The sequence below is a fragment of the Indicator indicator genome, chromosome 1 (genome assembly GCF_027791375.1).
Source record: "Indicator indicator isolate 239-I01 chromosome 1, UM_Iind_1.1, whole genome shotgun sequence".
In the NCBI taxonomy this organism is placed as follows: Eukaryota; Metazoa; Chordata; class Aves; order Piciformes; family Indicatoridae; genus Indicator; species Indicator indicator.
In genome coordinates, this window is record NC_072010.1 from 98,146,857 (window position 1) to 98,164,860 (window position 18,004).

At 44.6% G+C, this 18,004-nt stretch overlaps 1 protein-coding gene across 1 annotated transcript in view; it reads left to right on the forward strand.

Moving 5' to 3' along the window:
* Positions 1 to 6,019, forward strand: part of PTGFRN (prostaglandin F2 receptor inhibitor) — a 69,431-nt gene extending 63,412 nt beyond the window's left edge. Inside the window, 2 exon segments of the mRNA XM_054391671.1 lie at positions 4,337 to 4,642; positions 5,853 to 6,019. Of these exon segments, the coding sequence (XP_054247646.1) occupies positions 4,337 to 4,642; positions 5,853 to 6,019 (473 nt within the window).
* The last annotated feature ends 11,985 nt before the right edge of the window (positions 6,020 to 18,004 follow it).

An 18,004-nucleotide genomic window follows, 5' to 3' on the forward strand; every position in this document is an offset into this window, starting at 1 on the left:
ATGGCACCAGTAGAGACATCATCTTTCCATTTAGGAGTGGGATGAGAAAAGACAATGAAGCATTTGCATTTGACTCTCTTCTGAGGAGCACGGTCCCTTTCAAAGGCCATCTACTTTGCTGATGTCACGCCTGCTGCAGGATGGTGGTTTTGGCCCTCTTGAGAACCAGGAAGGATCAGGGAAATTCAAAGGAAATCTTGTTAAATAAGCATCCAAAACATTTTTAACACACTTGGTATGCCAGCCAGCTGTGCTTTCATGCACATAAGTAAGCATTTTGCAACCATACATGTGGATTAATATGTATGCTTCCTGTATTAAGTTGAGGGGTCAGGTGCCACCTCTCTTCCCTTTTAGAATGCACAATCAGAAAAATAAAAGTACTTCTAAGGAATTGAAGAAAAGGTAAATAACCAATGACCTTTGTCAGTGCTGCTCTTTGTTACAGTTAGCTCAATCCATTTCTTTCTAGAAGTGTTACTTATGGGTTGGAACCTTGTCTGGTAGAGGCAATTCACAATAGTCTGTGTGCATGTTCTTGTACGCACTCTGTGGGAAATTTTCAAAAGGGTGGAAAAGGTTTTGGTGTGACTGCTGCATGCTTTAATTTCCTTTGTTTGCTTGAGACCCTGCTGAAATGGAGTGTGTGTTACTAAGCTCAAGTATATGGCAGCAACTGCCCCATCTAAAATAGTGCTCCTTTGGTTTGGCAGCCATGGTTAGTGTTTTGAATTGATATGAGGGGGAGTATGTGTGTGTCAAGGGGAATAGTAGTTCTTCTGTGCCCTGAAGACATAAAAGCTGCTTCTGATATTTCTCTTGAATACACATTTTCACAAACCATCTCTCTAGACTTCCCAGATCACCCCTTCTTGAGCTATGTGCTTAGGGATTTAAAAGTATTGCTATGCTTGAAAGGAGATGTTTTTGTTTTTTTTTTTTTTTCATCTGCTCCAGACAGACCTAGTGGGCACTCTGGAGAATTTAACAAAACCATCTTGTTTACTTCTTGTATGGCTTGAAGTGGTTTGCTTAGCTCTCTAGGAAGCCCTATTCAATCTTATTTAAATGTAGTAAACAAAGAGTCTCAAAACTGTGATTCAGCGCTTTAACAAGATGCTGAGAGAGCTCCATTCTAAGCAGCAAAACTGTATGGTTCCTAAGACCTAGTCTAGAAATAGGATTCCCTGGGTTTTTTGAGGAGTGATTGGCCAGAGAAGCAGCTAAGGCCCAGACAGCTTAGTTCTGTGTGTCAAATTGAAATGTACATAAAGATGTGCTTTACATGTTGATGATCCTCACTGACTGAGGGGAGGAGGAAACGCAGCACTGCTGTTACTCTGCTCACGGAGCTTGGAACCATACAGCTCCCAGTGTTTTACATTCCTTTATGAAAACAGCTGAGTTGTGTGATCTGGGGACACTGAGGTTCTTGATGGTCTTCTGAGCCTGGTACTGGGATTATTATGCTTTTCTCTAACATGAGGCACCTTGTACAGGTGTCCCAAACTACTTACAGCCTTGTGGATCGTGAAAGGAAAGGGTGAAAGAAACCTTTGCACTGTTGAGTGTGATTCGGTTTGGTTTTTTTGTAGATAAGGGACAAAAATTGAGAGTGACTTCTCAACATTGATGCAAGGTGTATGGAATTGTACAGATGCTTTTGGGAAGTCTAATGTGTGACCTGTTCTATGTCAGTAAAACTACATATTTATTAGCACTTAGGAGCTGCTAGACATGTTCACTGACCTTTAGAGAGCACCTGATTTATGCTCTGGCTTTGCTAAATTTTTCTGTGTTTTTATTGCACGACAACCAGAGATACATAGGAATCAATAAGATGACTTTGCTGTGTTGTTTCAAGGAGGATAGTGACAAAGAGTACTGAGAGCCAAATCCTCCCTCTGTCTGTAGCGAGTCACTAATTGTACGCTGTGCATGCAGACTAATAAAACGTGTTGGCATAATACTGTTGTCCCATGTTGTAATTACAGAAGATATACTCAGCTATTTCAAAATGACAGCAAGTGCCTGTGCTCATATTTGTATGTGGAGGGAAGGGAACCTCGCATTAACTGATACTGAAAAAAAGGAATTCCTAAAAGGTAGCAGATTGCCTGGGAATCTGAAGATTAGAATTTTAGTGTGTTTTTAAATCTATTATTTTATACTTAAATTTATTGTTTAAACAAAATTTTGGCAAGTGCAATGGTGTGTTCAGCATAGTTGAACTTAGGCTGGAAGGTGTCCATATGCTGCTATGGTACTTGGAAACACAAGAGCTAATGGCAGTCTTTATCATGTTTGGAAGGAATTGGTTGCTTCCAATGTGACTGCCTGTGGCCTAGTGCTGTTACCATATTTGGTGTAAACAGGCAGCAAAGACAAGGAGTAGTTTACAGAAACAAAGTAGAGGCCCCGTTTCCCACAGGCACTTGGATGAGTACACAAAGCAGAGGTTAAACTTTGGTCCTGTCAACTGGTCCTGTTTATGGTAACTTCTGTTAACATTGCTTTCAAGGGCAGTCAGAGTGCTATGCCAAGTAACTAATACTAGCATTTGTAGTATGATAGGTGAGAGGTGATTGTTGTGGGGGCTGCTGGGCCATATGACCTATGCTGACCTCCATGTAGGACTGGGAAACTAACTACTCCTGCTGTAGGCCTGCAGAACAAGCTGGGTACTCTCTTGAGATTCTATGCTGTCACCCAGAGCACCTGGCCATAGCAGGCAGGAAACTGGTGTCCCAGAACGGTTTGTTCAGCCAGTGTCTCTGAAAATAGCATCTGCATTGTCATATTTTTGTGTTGTTATTGAAGAAGTGTGTAAAACTCAGTGCACCTTACGAGGTGATTAAAAACCACCCACTGGGTGGGGTATCATTTTGTGTGAGGTAAGGAGGAATGTTCTACCTGGCCAGCTGATGCTATATTTGAAATAGCAGAGCTAAGGATGTTCCTTCACATCACTTTACTTAAAAATATTGCTTTAGAGTTCCCTTCTTTTCCAAAGTGTTAGTTTTCCTGGTAGAGGCTTAAAAATTATCTTCACTTACATTCGCAAGGAATTTGAGTATAGCAGCAGGTTTAGGGCTTTAATTTTTCCATTAGTCTGGAGGTCAGATATGGAAGTTTAGAGAAGAGAACTCAATTAGGCTAAAAGTCAGCTTTAAATTTCAGGTTGCTAATACTGTATTTTTCAGAGAACTCGATGCTAGGAAATTCAGGTTCTATATGTCGCCCAAATCACTGGGACTGCCTTAGCTGTGAAAAGGTGAAGCCCTGTGCACACATTCTACCAGTACCAAAAACTCAGGGCAAAACCAGAAACCTCTATTTCCATTTTGGGCACATCAATTTGCTAGTGTGCCAGGAGAGAGGACCTGTTGATGAAACAAGTGAGGAGGCTTTCCTGTCTCTGTGCCAGGTCATGCCAGGTTTCAGACTCTGTGGCAGGTGTCACTTGGCTTGTGCTAGCAAAGAATAGCAGTGATTTTTAAAGTAGGCACTCAGCTACATCAGCCTAATAGGGTTAAGGCTGAGATCTGCTAATGGGATCAATAGAATCTTGCATGAATGTAGAAAGAGCTGAATGTACTGATGAATGCTGACTACCTGTCAATTATACTAAATGTGGAAGGTGTTGCAAATGCATTTTATAGACTGCCTCTTTGGGTGGTAAAACTTGTACAAGATGTGATCCTTGATGATGTGTGACAATAAATCTGCAACTCTGGAAAAACAAACCAAAAATAAACTAAAAAACTCCACACAAAAACATCATGGTCAGGCTTTGCTCCTGAATACTTTGTAGGCAATTCGTGGTGCTTTGTGTAGAATTTCAGTATTCATTTAGTCTGACTAAATGTAAGGAGGGGACCTTCAGGATCATCAAAGTTTTCTGACTTTGTGGTTGTTGTAGATTGCACGTGAAGATAATGGTTGCAAATCACTTTCTGCTAGCACTCCCACTCGCTTTTCATTTTGGATTCAGCATATTTATAGAAGTTCTTATAACACTGGGCCAGCTTGGTTAAAACTTAGATCAGAGGTTAAATACAAATTTTTGGATAACAAGCAGAAGGACACTCTGCTGCTAGTGCAGGAGCACTGCTTGAAAGTTGCAATTCATTGCAGTTCACTGCTTGAATCCTCCTAGAAAAGACATGTTCAGGGCACTCTTACTCCTTTTGCTTTCTGTTATTTTTTTCCTTCTGCTGTCAGACCAGTGCTGGCTATGCTGCTTGCAGATAAAACTTTCTGCTGGGAATTGGCAGAACGAATACTTTGCAGAGCTCATTAACATGTCTAAATTCTTGTTTGTCCACAAATGCAGATGATATGTCCTTTGATGTCTCCTGGTTTGCTGTGCACTCCTTTGCGTTGGACAGAGAGCCCGTCTTGCTGGCCTCGCTGGATCGGAGAGGGATTGTGACACAGAGCAGGAGAAACGGTAGCAGTGATCTCAGCCTGGAGAGAATCAGCCCACTAGAGTTCCGGCTCCGTGTGCATGGCTGTGAGGACCATGACTTTGGGAACCACTACTGTGTAGTGACCCCATGGGTGCGATCTGCCACTGGCGTATGGCAGCAGGAACCTGACATCAAGGCCAAACCCATCTTTATATCTGTGAAAATGGATGGTAAGAGACTGCACGATGTATTACACAATTCAAAAAAAATTTTTAAACACCTTATGTCTTTCTGTGACAGATAGTCCCCATGACTGCTTTTAAAGGTGCCTGTGCTGATCTCATTAGATTTTGTAAATCTTTTTCTGTGGATCTTTTTCTGTGGTTTGTAACTTCTGATTCCAGATTCCACAGACTGGGAAGTCCTGAACTGATCACAGCCGTAAGGCTGGACTGTTTTCTTTCTGGATCAGCTCTTGATGTTGTTTTTTGTAGCTGGGGAATCTTTCAATCAAGGTATTTTATTCTTTCCAAGTGTTAACCCTTCTGCTGCCTGCAGGAGGAAGCCTTGGTTTGCAGATGGAGTGTGCTGAATTAGAGTTGCATTATGGTTAGCAAACCTGAGAACAGAAAGTCAGAACTGTAATTCTTCCTCCCTCTCCTAACCACAAGACGTGCTGCTTCCTGTGCTTGATGCCTTGTCTGCCTTCCAGCCTGAGCTGCAAGTGTTGTTTGACATTATGAGAAGCAAGCTGCACTCAGGAAAATCAGTGCAAGAGGGGTTTTGACCAAGTTGCTTTCTTCTCAGTATTTCCAGGAAAGGTCATATTGGAAAGCTCCATGAACTCGAAAGCAATCAGAAGTTTTTATTCTCTCTACTATGTAAATAGCTATCATATCTGTACTTTCTAAGCTCCTTACAGTTCTTGGCCCTGCATTTTAACTGAGGAATACATGCTTACAAATCAAGTTTCTTGTTTAGGTACCAACTTTGGAGGTTGAATAGACTGGGTTGCTGAGTGGCAGTAGTTCTAATCGAGTGAAGTATAAAGGAGTCTACTCCTTGTCATTTGGAAACATATTACTAAGAGTGCAGCCACAGTCAGCCATTGATGGGGGAAAAATTGCAAGGCTTTTTGTTTGGAGGAACAGGTAACAAGGATACATCTTGGAACTAGCTGTACTTTGCTGTCTCACTCCAAAACTCCTCTAGTGCTTCCAGCCTCCCTGAGTCTTTGAAATGGTAGAGAAAGAGTTAGAGTGAGGAGGGTAAGTGAGTCTGGTAAGACACCAATGGTCCAAACCTCAAAAGACAGAAAACAAGGAGAAAAAATAGTGTAATGTCCTTCAGAAATAATTAATATGAATAATGTGGAATTTTCTTCCTTTTTCAGTTGGGAATTTCTCAATGATATATAATGACTTTGCCTTCCTCTTTCAGTTCTGAATGCTTTCAAGTATCCCCTGTTGATTGGCATCGGTCTGGCCACTGTCATTGGACTTTTATCCTGCCTCATTGGCTACTGCAGCTCCCGTTGGTGCTGCAAGAAGGAAGTGCAGGAAACAAGACGAGAGCGTCGCCGACTGATGTCGATGGAGATGGACTGAATGTGGGAGCCAGACATGCTTGTGTTTTGGGAGAGACTCAGCCTGGGGCTCTTGGACTGTGCTGAGACACTTGCTCACAGGACCAGACAAGACAGTGCATTTCCTTTCTGATTTCAACCTGGACCTCAAGCTTCTCCTTGTTACACTTCACGGCCTGAGAGCATTCAGGCCATATTTAGTGACTCAGAGTTCTCCTTTTCCAGCAGCACCTTCTGCAAAGGAATTGTGTCCTTCCTTCAGCAGGGCCCTGTGACAAAATTCACCAAGCTTGTTTTGGTTTTTTTTTGGTTGTGGGTTGTTTTTTGTTTGTTTGTTTGTTTGGGGTTTTTTTCCAGTGTTTTTTTCCTACCCACTCTTGGTTTTGAAAAGATGTCCCCATATGAAAGCATGATGGGCAGGGTGATGGCTGGGAAAAGGACTAGTAGAAATGTTAGGCTTCAGTTCTATTAACCAATCTACTTTTTGCCTCTACCCCATCACAACATCCTGTTCCCTTTCTCTGCCTTGGTATCTGACAGACTTCTGTGTTAGGTTGAAGGCTAGAGAGGGCTCCTCTGCTGGTGCCTCATGAGGCTGGTCCAGCAAAGAATTGGTTTATTGTTGTCAGCATGCCTTCTCTTCTCTGTCTTTCAAAAGGATTGCAATTAACCCCAAAACCATAACTTGCCTAGAGGTCTTTAAGACACTTTCCTTTAAACTTCTTTTTTATTTTATTTTCAGTGCTCAAAGCTCTTAGCTGTGGTGTATAGGGGCTAATTTGACAGCCCAGAAGAGTCAATCCTCAGACAAGCATTTGTGAATGTCCTCTTATGGCCACTTTCTTTTTCCTCACTACAGATGCCCATGTTGTGCCTGAGACCCTGTTCTGTTTGTGACAGGGGGGCACATGATGTCCAGGAATAAAGCCCAGCCCTCTGCTGGCCTTGGCAGAGAGGTAGAAGGCCTTCCCCCACTGATTATGATGAAAAACAAAAAAAGAGCTGGATCTTTGTCTGCAGGTGGCCAACTGACCATGTTTAGAGAAGCAGAGTAAATTATGTATTACTGGATGCACAAACCAGATACTATGCTGCTTTTGCCAGTCACTCAGTGATAACTCTTGAACCTGTGAACAGAGTCAGATCTGCAGCAGCTGAAGTGCAGCTCAGGGTAGAATTAAGGTCAAGCCTAAGAGGGCAGCAAGAATCCTGCAGATACCAGTACTCCTGTTCTTGTGCGTGGGCCTGCAGCAGACTTTCCTCATGGGTTTGAGAACTCTTCCTAGGTGCTATAGTATAGAAGTTGGGCTTTCGTCTTCCACACACTGACCTGGCTCCTGAGCTGGGAGCAGCTTCTGTTTCAGGCAGTTCTGTCTTCCCAGCACAGCTGGTGTTTTAAGCAATAAAAGTCAGAATAAAGATACTGTGTATAAACAAGGAAGGAAGTAGGACTGTACCAAAATCTGATGTCACAGCCTAGGTTTGGCTTGCATCAAGAAGAGTGACAAATGTAGAGTTGAGGCCAGAGCTCAATCCTTTCCAGATTTTTTAAAAATAAATTATGTTAAATGAGAGCATCCATGGTAGGTAGTGACTGTGATGTGCCATTGTTAGTCTAGACATTAGTTATGTGCTAGACACGCTGCCTCACTAATAGCTAATTTCGCTGCACATTCCAGGGGAGCTGCAGGTCAAGTATCTCTGCTACAAAGCCTTTGTCTTGCTTTAGTGTTTGTGGAAGCTTGCAGTCACCACTATTGCTATTCTGAAATTGTGGGGGTTTGCAGTGAGTTTTCCTTGTGTGTTTCCCTGCTGCCCCAGTTTTGCATTGTTCTGAGGCTGATGTGAGGGCTTAGGCTGTTCCACTTCCCACATGTGAGCATGTGTGAGGTGACATATACATACATTTGTATGCACAGAGGTGGCCACTGATTTTTGGAATCTGAATGCTGAATGTCTTCAAAACAGACTTGATTTGCATTTGGGGCTTGTGATGTGTTGAGTCTTTAAGACATTTTGTGTAGTATTCCAAAACTGGAACACCCAAAACCTATAAGCCTCATGGCCTGAACATTGACAGCAACTTTTCTTTTTGGCCTGGTATTGTCTTTTCTGGAGCTCTCAGAAGGCCTGTGTTGCAGACAGTCTCTGCTGAGAACGAGGGCAGAAGCAGTCTCTAGCTTTTGCTGTGAAAGCCGAGAGATCTGTAGTGATGCTTTCCAAAGGAAGGAAGCTGAGGGAAGGATTCGCTGAGATATTACTCTGTCAGCAAGGAATTTTCTTCCTTTCACATCTGTCTGCTATAGAGAAATCGTGCTTTTTTCCTTGGATGTTATGAAACAACATTCTGATGTTGGGGATGCTGGCTATCTTTCCTATGCTGGTCTAGCAGCTTTTTTTTCCTGCATTAATATTTGCTTTCTTCATGGAAGGCCTGTGGCATTGGGGCATCTTGGGAGGGGGCGTAGTGGGGGTGAAGCTCAAAGCACAGCATCAAGTCACTTTCTGTCCTTGCAGGCTGACTCCTTGTTTATGTGCTCTTAGTTAAGTTTTAGGTAGAGAGGATCATGACTGAAATGCAATAATTAGGGAATGAATGAGCAGGGAACCACCAGCTCTTCCCAAGCACATGATATAGCACATTTTCTCCCTGCTGGAAAAATCTCAGGGTTATTTTGGTCAGGGCTCCCTGTTCCTCTAGTGAAAGGTCCCCATGTCCTTAGCTAATGCTGACCTTCCTTCATGGCCCCAGACAAATCATTTTGTCATTCCAAGTGAAGCAAGTTGATGCTTGATCACTTCTGACTCGTGCTGCTGCCAGCCCCTTGAAAGGCAATGCTGCATCTTCTTCCACCCTGTATGTGCTGTAGTTGGAAGGATAGAAACTGAGGGGCTAGATATAAACATTTCCCCCCCCCGCCCCCGCAATTCCTTCTACTTGTGCCAATTTTGTATTATCCCCTTTTTTAAAAATAGAGTGGGAATCGTATCTCTAAGGGAAAAAAAAAGTCACTTTTCATGTTTTTATTTCCTGTGTGACCAGGGTTTGTGTGAGTGGAGGTGTGTGTGCATCTGGTTGTGTATTAAACCTGCAGAGTATCAGAAGAGTAAGCTGCCTAAGATGCATTACAAGCATCCATATATCCTCCCTGCTGCAACCTGTGGTATTGTCAAAGTATCCTAAGGGCTCACGTTGATCTTTCTCTGTTCACATTGCAAAATCTCCTGGTTAAGCTGGTAAATTCCTCCAGGCACTTAGAATTTTGATCCAGGACAAGCTTGAACATCATGTAGCAGAAGGGCAAGATATTTTCTTTCTTTTGTTTTAATTTCAAAGTTATAAAATAACGTGTTTGGCACAATCCTGGAATGCAGGTACTGAATAGTTCTAACAGTGCTGTGTAAAATGTTTCTTTTTATGTTTAAAATAAAGAATGAGCCTTTTTGATTATGTTTGTGCTGTGGGTCTGGGTGTTTGAGTTATTATGGGTGCTACTTTCCTTGTACCTTGTATGCAGACACTGTTGTTGAAGTAAGGATATCAAACGTAAACCTTATGGTGCTGTTTCCAGCACTGCTTGCCCTGTAAAACAAGCATGAGCCCTGTTTTGGAGTAAGTTTTAAATAGTTGCCTGCTTTTGTGTGATGAACTGAGGAAGAAGACAACTGTCTTCTGAGTCTATTCTGTTTCTACCCACTGTAAGATAACCTTTTTGTTGGAGTTTCCTTCTGATTACTGAGGTCCAGGAGTCAGTTAGGAGTATGTGTTTATTATCCACTGTAAACCCTAGGCATTAGATATTGGGTCTTCCTTGAACCCTTCCTGAGGCTTCTTATTTCCAAGGTACCAGGAGGGAAATTGGTAGTGATGGCTGTAAACTTCCTTCTTACTTTGTCAGTGACTGAATTTAGGATTTATTTTTTCTTGTTCCCAGCAATCATGTAAGAACACCATGGTAGTACAACAAGGAAGTAATTTGCTTTTCCAACAAGAAAGTTGTTTGAGGCAGAGGTGGTTTTGGGAGGCCAAGACAGGTTTTGGCAATGGAGGGTTATGTTCAGACTGGTGCGTGCTCCATCCAAGATGGCTGCAGTGCAGGCTGGTTGACATTGAAGTGTATATACCTTTGGCTTCTTCCCAAATGGTGGTGTCATAGCTGGCATGAAAAAATGTCTTTGGTAGAGCGTGCTTAGAGGAAGCTGGGAGGTGGCACAAAGCTTTTGGTTCCTAAGGGGTGGCAGAGACCATCAGCTGAGACACAGAAATGGCATGAATCTCTGATCCCTTACCAGAGCCTTTGGCAGCTGTAGATGTTTAACCTGTACGTGTCAACAAGTAATGAGTGGCATGCTTGTGGGACATTAGTCACTGGTCTCTATCTGTGCAGGTTGCAGCTTACAGCTTAGTGGTAAGTTTGGATTAACTTTATGAAATCCTCTTGCCTACCTAACCTGCAGGGATGACCTGGATCTTAAATACTGTTCTTGCAAGTGTGCCAGGTTTTTAGCATATAAAAGAAAGCTGAAACTTGCATTTGGGACATGAAGGATGCTTACAAGTAACTGCCTGAGTGTTGCAGTGAATGATGAGAGTTACCAAGTCTCCATCATCACCTTCTGCCATGGGTTCAGCTCAATACCTGCCTATAGAGGTATTAGCTGCATAGTGTCGTAGCAGCAGTCTGAAAGGCACTTTTTTGCCAGAGCTTCTGTAGCACCAGGCTCAGTCAATGTGCTTGGCTGTGCTTGTTGTATGACAGAGCCTAGTTGTGCTGTGATGGCTCTGACTACTCTGCTTAGGTCAGGGCCAGTCCTAAAACCTCTGCCAGGTTGAAGCTGACAAGTATTGAGTGGGATGCACGGGAAGACATGCCTCCTCTTTGTCATGTTTGCTCAGTCATGCAAATCTTCCAAGGAAACATGGCTTTTGCCTTTTCTGGGGGACTTAATATATTTCTGTGATTACAGGGGACTGAGGTCTGCACAGCAGGTGTTGGGACTGATGGTCTTTCAAGAAAGCAACTCATCGAAGCTGTGGGACCTGCTAACTGAGGAAAAAGCCATGTTCATTCTTGTGCAAGATAAATAAACCTTAAATACAGCACATAGCCTTCTATCAGCCCTTTGCCAGTGATCTCTTTCCATTACTGAGGAAAACAGTGTTAGACTGCAGCCAGCAGATGATTGATACTGAGAGCTCCAGGGGAATGCCTGTGTTATTGAGGAAGCCAGGCTCTGTGGATTTCGAGGTCTCTCAGAGGGGGTGCCACGAAGACAAGCTGTTCTGCTTTCCCTGGCAGCCAAGCTGCATTCCGCAGAGTGCCAGAAGTGTAAGCGCATGTGCTTCTGCCTCTGCCAAGTGGGTAGAAAGGCAGGACTTTCCAAAGCAAACTTTGTGAAAGCAAGTTAGTATTATATCATACTCAGCTCATATGGGATTCTATAACTCCAGCATGTACTGGGCCTTAGACTAGACCCCAGACTCAGACTGAGTGTACCTCATCTGGCTTCAGAAGTGAAAATGAAGCAGCAGGTAAATGGACATGAAATTCTGTTTCTTGTTGGCAACTTGATCTGGCTTGTGTGGTATGAACATACCAATTACTGGGCATCTGAGAACCCAGAGATATGTCTGAAGACAGGACTGGTGTTGCCTTTGTGGCTTTTGTTGCCTGGGATGCTAGGGCTATGGTGGTTACTGTAATTTCCCTCTTTAGGGAAAAACATCCATGTTGATCAGCATCTGCCTGGATATATGAAAGCTGTTTGTGGCTGCAGCCAAATGCAGAACACAGGTTTTGAATGCAAGTACAGTAGAATTAACTTCCCCTTTGGTGTTCAGGTAATGGCAACTGCCTCTAGTGATGGGCTAGGGAAGGAGGGAAGAAGCCACAGCAGATAGCTGTGGTCACTATTCAACCAACAGATGAAGAGTTTAAGATCTCTAACACCATTCTCACTTATCTTTCTGTGAAAACCGCTCCAAGGTGGATTCTAATCTTTATTTTGTTACTTGTGTAGCATCTTTCCTTTGCCTAAGAGTAGTTCTTGGGTAATAATCACCAGGATGGATCCAGTTCACTCTAACTGTGGTTTTATTCTTGCACTCCTAGTCTTCAGCCATGAAGCTTCTCTGCCATGTGACTGCTGGAGACAACTAAGTCTCATACCGAGGTCCCATGGCATCCAGTCCCTCTGATGGTGTCTCTTCTAATAGGCATACCAATAGTGAGTGATGAGGTTTCTTGAAGTTTTCAGAACAGTATCATTGCCATAAGGTGAATCTTCCAGTAATGAAAAGGATAATTTGTCTTTCTCCTTTAGCAGGCACTTGGCCTTCTTCCACAGGAACAGATCTTGCCAGCTGTTTTATGTCGCTGCCCACTCTTCTCCCTGCCCAAGCCCATCACTGTGCACTGAGAAGCATAGCCTTTTCCACAAGCTCAGAGATGTCTATCTCTGATGTTTCAAGCAGAGTCCCTTCATCTCCGAGTGCCCAGCCTGGTGGAAGTATAAATTTTCTTTAGAAATAAGATGTTAAGGTCCTTTTGAAGCTGACAGCTTTTCCTGGAGCCTTTCAGGTGAGTCCTGAGGTGTCCTTGAATGGTGCTGTTATCTTCCTTTTTTTTTTTTTTTTTCCCTCTCTCTCTTCCTTCTATCTCCCATAGTCCCCCACATTTGTTCAGAAAGATCTTTTGTATTTTGCTGTTCATTCAGTTCCTTGACCTGATTGTATACAGTGTTAACAAGATGGCTTTCAGAACCTTTGTGTTGGATTGGTATTTTTGAACGTGTATCAAATGGGAGTTTGGGGGCATCTGAAGGGTTGCTGTGTTTAAACCCTCTCTTACCTTGTGTCAGGGATGGTGGCGACATGTCTTCTAAGCATCACTTCTTCCCAAACCATGTTTCAGTGTTGAGAGCTCTCCGAGTCTGGGAGTAGCAAGGGAGATGCTACAGGTTGCCTTAGGTGGGAGATGTCAGGCAAAAGTAAGATAGCTGCTGCTGTGTTGCAGTCAAAGGTACATACTTCAGCAAGCCCTTCAGTGGCAGCACTGAAAGGGGAGTTGCTTTCTCACCGAGACTGATGGTCTGAGCACAAAGTGAGACCTAGTGTGTACATTTTCAACTCTTCCTGACATCTCCATTTAATCAAAGCTGTGTACCCCTGCAGGCTTTCCCTGGAGTTCACTGCAGCTCCTGCCTTTTGTTTGAAGGAATTTAGTTTGACTTGGTGTAAATATAGCTTAGCTTTTTTGTACTATAGCTAAGATGCCTTCCTTTAGTGCAAATGGAGGACACCAGCAGCAACATCATCAGTATTGCCTACACCATGTTCTGCTGCTGTGCTCTTGGGATGCTTGTGTGGCAGTGAGGGCAACATGGGATGGTGTTGTCCAGAGTGCTCTGCCCAAACCCAAGGAGACTGAAAAGGTGACAAATAAGAACAGAGCATCTACTGCACAACGTGTTACAGCTGTCTGGTAGCTAAGCACATCTAGACCACTAAGTAGCATGTTAATGCTACATTTTGAGTCAGGGTGTCCCCGGCAACCTCTCAGGCCCCAAACTGAGTTTTGACACTTGCATATGCGTACTTGGAGAGAAGCTTCATATTCGCAGATGAAGGATGACTTCAGAGCTTCAAGAAGAACTGAAGCTGGCAGCTCTGGGATTTTAAAGGGGAGATGCTGGCTCTGCTGTTGGACCTGGCAAAACTCTTCCCATGGTCTCAGAGGAGTGGGAAAGAGGGAGTTATTTTGGGTAGGTGAGGGAAGGCTTTGATGCTAAGTGAGCTGTAAGTGTAGTTCTGACATTGCTACCTTGATTTATTGCTTCAGGAGCATGTCACACCCACATTGTTCATAGTGCTGGGCTGGTTACACTCCTCTGATGGAGGTAGCACTTTAGTGTCCTGGCTGGGAAGGCTGGGACTTTCTGTCCATGCAGGTGACAGTTTCCCTGTGTAGCCCTCATGCTTTGGAACCTGTAGGCTCTGCCCCTTCAGCCCTGCAGGTGCCTGCCTACAGTTTCTGGATGTTTTGCTCACTGCAGTTGGTTCAGGGTAGGGAAAAATCCATGTGCTTTGAGATTCACACACTGACATCGGAGAAAGGCACGTGCTTCTTGAAGGGCCTTGGAGACCCTCTGCCTATGTCTAGAACTGGGAATGACATATTTGTGCATCTTCCACTCAAGCTAGTTAGGAGATATCTCCCTACTGCATCCACTGGTGTAGTGGGTTTTGGAAGCTGGAGTTGTCTTTTTTCCCAGCTTAGATGTACTTAACAATTGGCTGCAGCAGTGACTGTTTAATTCCCTTGCTAACATTTCCAGGGCAGCTATTTAATTTTTTTTATTAAATTTTTAAATTTTAAACCCTCATGCTTCTGGAAATCCTGTAATCAAATCCAAGCTCTGTCAATCAATTAGTTTTGAAGTGCAGCATCTCCATAACTTAGAGACCTAAATAAGCAGCTTAATATGAAAACCTAGCCTCTCTCCCAACATGTAATACTGTTTTGTATTCCCAACAGACTTTCCTTCTGCACAACAGCCTGCTGCGATTGCTCTCCCTCTTGCCCTTACTTAACCTCCTTTTCTCTTCCCCAATCTCTGCCCTTGCTGTGTCCATCGGGAACTGAAACAACCATGCACAGCCCTCTCCTGCTCTGCATCAGACACTCTTTTGTGATGCTGCTTGCTTAAAAGATGCTGATGCCTCTTTGGATGCCAACGCAGAATGGTCTGGGGGCAGCGTGTCGCAGCTCCTTGTGCCACACAGGAGCTGTGCTGGGCAGGGCAGCTGCACTTGCAGGCTGTGTGGTGATGTGATCAGGCCCCACATGTGCTCTGTTTGGGGATTGCCAGGATTTATGGAGGGCAGGCTGTACTCCCTTAGAGCCAAGCCCCACAGCCATAGGAGAATGGTCTGATGAGGTGCAGGAAAGGGCAGCTACTAGGCAATGCCTCTTTGCTGAGGTACCACACTGCTGGCTCTTTCCTTGGGTGCTGCAAGGAGTTGGCAGGCTTACCTTCCATTGTGCAGCATCCCTCAGGGTCCCCAGCAGCATGTTGTCCCTCTGAGAGTTCTGCTGCCTGCAGTGAAGGTGTCAGAAATTGTCAGAAATACACTGTTGGCCCAAACTACAAAGACTGGTGGAGCTATGGCTATAGAGGGGTGAGGGTTTTTAGCTCTTTTACATGGGTGGAAGATATTAAAAAATAATAATAATGGAGGAGAGGAATTAGGGCACTCTTTATTAGGATAAGATGGGGTATATGATTCAAGTTCTGATTATGCCCCACTGGCAGAGCAGATTTAGAACAAATGTGTTTGCCTGAAGCTGTAGCAGTGAAACAGGAATAAGCCATCCCACATTTCTGATGGACTCTGGTCTCTTTGCAGTGCTCTGGACAATTTTGCTCTTGTTTGACTTTATGCAGCAGAAATTACGCTGCAAACACATCATCTTCCCTGTGCAACGGAAGATTTTCCTAAGACATGGTTTGAGGTCTGATTTCCTTTGGAAGGTGGGGTTTCTTGCTACTTTACAGAAGGCTTGGTAGGCTGTGCCCTCTATTGTGATGGGAGGAAGCCAGAAACAGATTTGAGCAAACACTAGGTCACCAAAAAAGAGCTGTGGGCATTCTCTTCTAGGCCAGTCCTGGCAGCTCAGTACTGAAAGCAGTCAGTCCTGGAAAGTTGTGGTTGCATAGGATGGGTGTTTCTCTGCTTCCCAGCCTGTTCTGCTCTTATATTTCAATTGCCTTTTTTGTGTGTGTGTGAGTGATTTGGTTCAGTTTCCATACCAATGATACTATGTTTTTTCAGTACAAAACAGTTGCAACAACCTCTCTGTGCTGCTCTGGGGTTTGCTCTTGAATACCCTATTCTTACTGTGCATTGGAGCCATGTCCCACGACGGCCTAGGACACACAAGATTTGAGTAACAGAACCAGTCCTTTCCACCACTGTGAGAAAAGGTTGCTATTTTCTTCACCTTTGCCAGTCTCCTGCATTTTCCTGGCCATCTGATTTCCCTGGGACTGAGCAATTTGGTTTGCAGCATGTCACTGGGGAGATCTTTATCCACTGAGATCTCGCTTGGCTCCAATAGCCCAAGGTGAAAGCCCACATAGCTATGAGGTGAGCTCCCAGCAGAGTGAGCTTGGCTCCGACGGGATCTGCAGGATTCAGGCATTTGTGCTCTATCAGGAGGTTTCTGTCCATGAGAGCGTGCTCGGGGGATTGTGGCTGAGCTGGCTGTCCTTGGGGAAGCCAGGCAGCTGGCCAGCTCCTGCTCTGTGATTAGGGGGTAGTAACCAGCTGCCTTTGATGTCTGAGCCGGACTGAGAAAACCTGACAGCAGACTTCAAAGTCTGTTGTGCCAGCTCGCCTGATTATCTGTAGGCTTCTGGCGCATCCCCCAAGACTGCCAGATTATCCCAGCTAATGCTGAGCTCTTCCCTGCATCCCCCCACCCTGCCTGGTGCCAGCCTCTTTCTTTTGAGGCTGCAGCCTCCATCGCTCCCTGTCCTTCCGCCATCACCAGTCACTGTGGGTATGTGACAGTGGCATTTCTGGGCAGGGGACATGCCTCCTGAGATCTGCAAAGGCAGAGGAGGTGTTTTTGGAGAGCTTTCCTACAGCCTGCCTTTCTGGGCTGTATTCTGCTTCCCCACTTGGATGCAAGAGAGCCTGAAGTGTAGGGAGCTCTCTATGGCTGCCCTTTGCAAGATGCCAGAGGTATATACAGCCAAGCAGACACCACATGCCTTTCCCTTCCAGACAGCTCTAGGGAGCTTCCACCCATAGAATCATAAAGGTTGAAAAAGATGTTTAAGATCATCAAGGCCAACTGTAACCCAAGTACCCTGACCACTAAACTGTATCCTGAAGCACCACATCTACATGCTTCTTGAACACCTCCAGCAATGATGATTCCATCGCCCCCCTGGGCAGCCTGTTCCAATGCCTCTCAGTACAGAAGTTTTTCCTAAAGTCTGATCTAAACATCCCCTGGCACAACTTAAACCCATTTCATCTCATTCTATTGTTAGTTACTTTGGAGAACAGACCAACACCAGCCTCACTACAACCTCATTTTGGGTAGTTGTAGAGAGCAGTAAGATCTCCACTTAGCCTTCTCCAAACTAAGCAACCCCAGCTCCCTCATGTACTCCTAGTATGACGTGCTCTCCAAACCCCCCATCAGCCTTCTTGCTCTTCTCTGGACATGCTCCAAGACCTCAATGCCTTTCCTAATCTGTGGTACCCAGAACTGAACACAGTACTCAAGCTGTGCCCTCACCAGGGCCCAGTACAGGGGCACAATCACTTCCCTACTCCTGCTGGTGGACACACTGGTTTTGATAAAGGGCAGGATGCTGTTGGCCTTCTTGGCCACCTGGGCACACTGGGTGCTGGTGGATGAGCCAGCGGAGAACCTTTTCCACTGGGATGCTTTCTAGCCATTCTTCCCCAGGCCTGTAGAATTGCTTGGAGTTGTTGTGACCAAAGTTCAGGACCTGGCACTTGGTCTTATGAAACCTCGTCCCATTGACCTAAGCTCATTGATTTAACCTGTCCAGATCTCTCTGCAGTGCATTCCTACCCTTGAGCAGATCAACACTCCTGCTCAATTTAGTGTCATCTGCAAACTTGCTGATGGTGGACTTGATCCCCTCATCCAAATCATTAGTAAAGATATTAAACAGAAGTGGCCCAAATACTGAGCCCTGGGGGACACCACTTGTGACCATCTGGTTTATCACAGCTCCTTGTGCCTGGCCATCCAGCCTAAAACAGGCTAAATCCAGCAAAGAGTCCATCTGCCTATGCCATAGGCTGCAAGTTTCTCAAGGAGAATGCTGTGGGAGACTGTGTCAAAGGCTTCACTGAAATCTGGGTAGATAACATTTACAGCCTTTCCCTCATCAACTAGGTGGGTCACCTAGTCATAGAAGGAGATCAGGTTGGTCAAGCAGGACCTGCTGGCTGGGC